Source organism: Rhinopithecus bieti, unplaced genomic scaffold (assembly GCF_001698545.2).
Source record: "Rhinopithecus bieti isolate Rb0 unplaced genomic scaffold, ASM169854v2 scaffold_53422, whole genome shotgun sequence".
Taxonomy (NCBI): Eukaryota; Metazoa; Chordata; class Mammalia; order Primates; family Cercopithecidae; genus Rhinopithecus; species Rhinopithecus bieti.
The window spans coordinates 1636137-1638155 of NW_016821178.1; the positions used below are offsets into that span (position 1 = coordinate 1636137).

Here is a 2019-nt window from a genome sequence, read left to right on the forward strand (position 1 = left end):
TATATATATATATATATATATATGTCCCTTCCTGGGCTGCTGCCCTGGCCCTGGCACTGGGCTGTTGGTCCTCTCCTACTCATTGCCACTCGCCCCACTTCTACCCACAGTGGTGACTGGGGGCCCCCTGGAAGGGCCCTACCGCCTCAAGCAGTTTCACTTCCACTGGGGCAAGAAGCACGATGTGGGTTCTGAGCACACGGTGGATGGCAAGTCCTTCCCCAGTGAGGTACGGGCCCCCCTCCACTTGAATCCCTCTGCTACATGGGAAGGAACGCAGGCCTGGGTAGTCAGGGGCTTAAGGATGCCTGGGGTGGGGCCTTGGAGAGGGGGAAGAGGAGCACCCGGGGCCTTTGGGAGAGATACTTTCTACCCACCCCCAGCACAGGGTCTTCCATCTGAACCTGCCCACTGCTGTCCTTTCTGGTCTGTGCATCCTGGAGTTTTCTGAAGGGCTATTCAGTCCCACTGCAGCCTTGCTGACAGCCCTTCAAGGGTTGAGCCCAGGATTCAAGGCTGTGCATGAGCTAACCCTGCCTGGCCTCATCTTTCCCCTCATCTCTTCATACACTGAGCTGCATGACGAATCCCTTGTCCCTGACCACACCTGGCTCCTTCATACCACCAAGCTTTGCCTGTGCTGTTCTCTCTGCCTGGAATGCCTTTCCCCAAGGCTTCCCTCTGATAACCCCCCGCTTATTCTCTGGACTCAGCTGTAGGCACCACCTCCTCAAGGAGGTGTCACGCTGGATGTTCATGATCGATTTCACAGCTCGTTCCCTGCAAGGCAGGACCTGGGCCAGATTCCTCTTTGGGTCCCCTGGAGTTCAGAAAAGAATTGGGCCCAGAGCTGGGTGGATGCTACCTGTGACCCTCTGGGGCTCCCCTGGGCCCCCAGCATCCTAATGCTTGGAGGCTTGACAGCTTCCCTTTCCTGCAAAGAGGCCAGGAGTCTGGTGGGAGTGAGGGGAGCCTGGCTCAGAGTTCCCATTGCCCCTGGGAGGCACAAAGCATTGTCCTGTTGTTGCCCCATAGCTTCATCTGGTTCACTGGAATGCCAAGAAGTACAGCACTTTTGGGGAGGCAGCCTCAGCGCCTGATGGCCTGGCTGTGGTTGGTGTTTTCTTGGAGGTGAGTGGTGGTTTGCTGGGGCCAGGAGGAGCATGGGAGGCCTGGCACTGCCCCTAGTTCTGGAACACAGTGGGTGCTGGGCTCATACTACCCTCTCCCTGACAGACAGGAGACGAGCACCCCAGCATGAATCGTCTGACAGATGCGCTCTACATGGTCCGGTTCAAGGTAAAGTCCATGCCCCTGACCGGAGCAGCTGATGGGGAGAGACGAAGAGTCTGGCTCACAAGTTGGACCCATCCATTCCTTCATTCTGGGAGTAAACCCTTGCTGAGACCAAGGAGGAGGGCAGCACCAGCAGGGCCCTCCACCTGATTCCTCATTGGGGTCAGCAGCCCCCTTGGGTGCCCAGCATGAAGCCTGGCTGGGTATAGAATTGATAAGATGCTTGTCACATTAATGGTGGTCTAATAGGCAATGTCACTGAGAGCAGCTGAAGGCAAGGGAGGGAACATCGTGGCCAAATACCTCCAGGAGCCACAGCTTTTACACACAAGCAAACAGATGGAGAGGGCCCAGCTCAAGCTGGAAGACGGTATCTGGGATTACAGACATTTGCCCACAATTTGCATCAATGGACATAGAGAGGCCTAAATTCTGCTGATAGAAATGGGTGAAGGCCGGGCATGGTGGCTCATGCCTGTAATCCCAGCACTTTGGGAGGCCGAGGCGGGCGGATCACTTGAGGTCAGGAGTTCAAGACCAGCCTGGCTAACATGTTTGTGAAACCCTGTCTCTACTAAACATACAAAATTAGCTGGGCGTGGTGGTGCATGCCTATAATCTCAGCTACTCGGGAGGCTGAGAGAGGGGAATTGCTTGAACCCAAGAAGCAGAGGTTGCAGTGAGCCGAGATTGTGCCACTGCACTCCAGCCTGGGCAACAGAG

General features: G+C 55.9%; 1 protein-coding gene across 1 annotated transcript in view; it reads left to right on the top strand.

The window, feature by feature from the left end:
- Nucleotides 1-2019, top strand: part of CA7 (carbonic anhydrase 7) — a 10535-nt gene that overhangs the window by 6465 nt on the left and 2051 nt on the right. The window contains exons 3-5 of the mRNA XM_017860255.1: nt 111-229; nt 1036-1131; nt 1237-1299. Coding sequence (XP_017715744.1) covers nt 111-229; nt 1036-1131; nt 1237-1299 — 278 coding nt within the window. The remainder of the gene's footprint in view (nt 1-110; nt 230-1035; nt 1132-1236; nt 1300-2019) is intronic.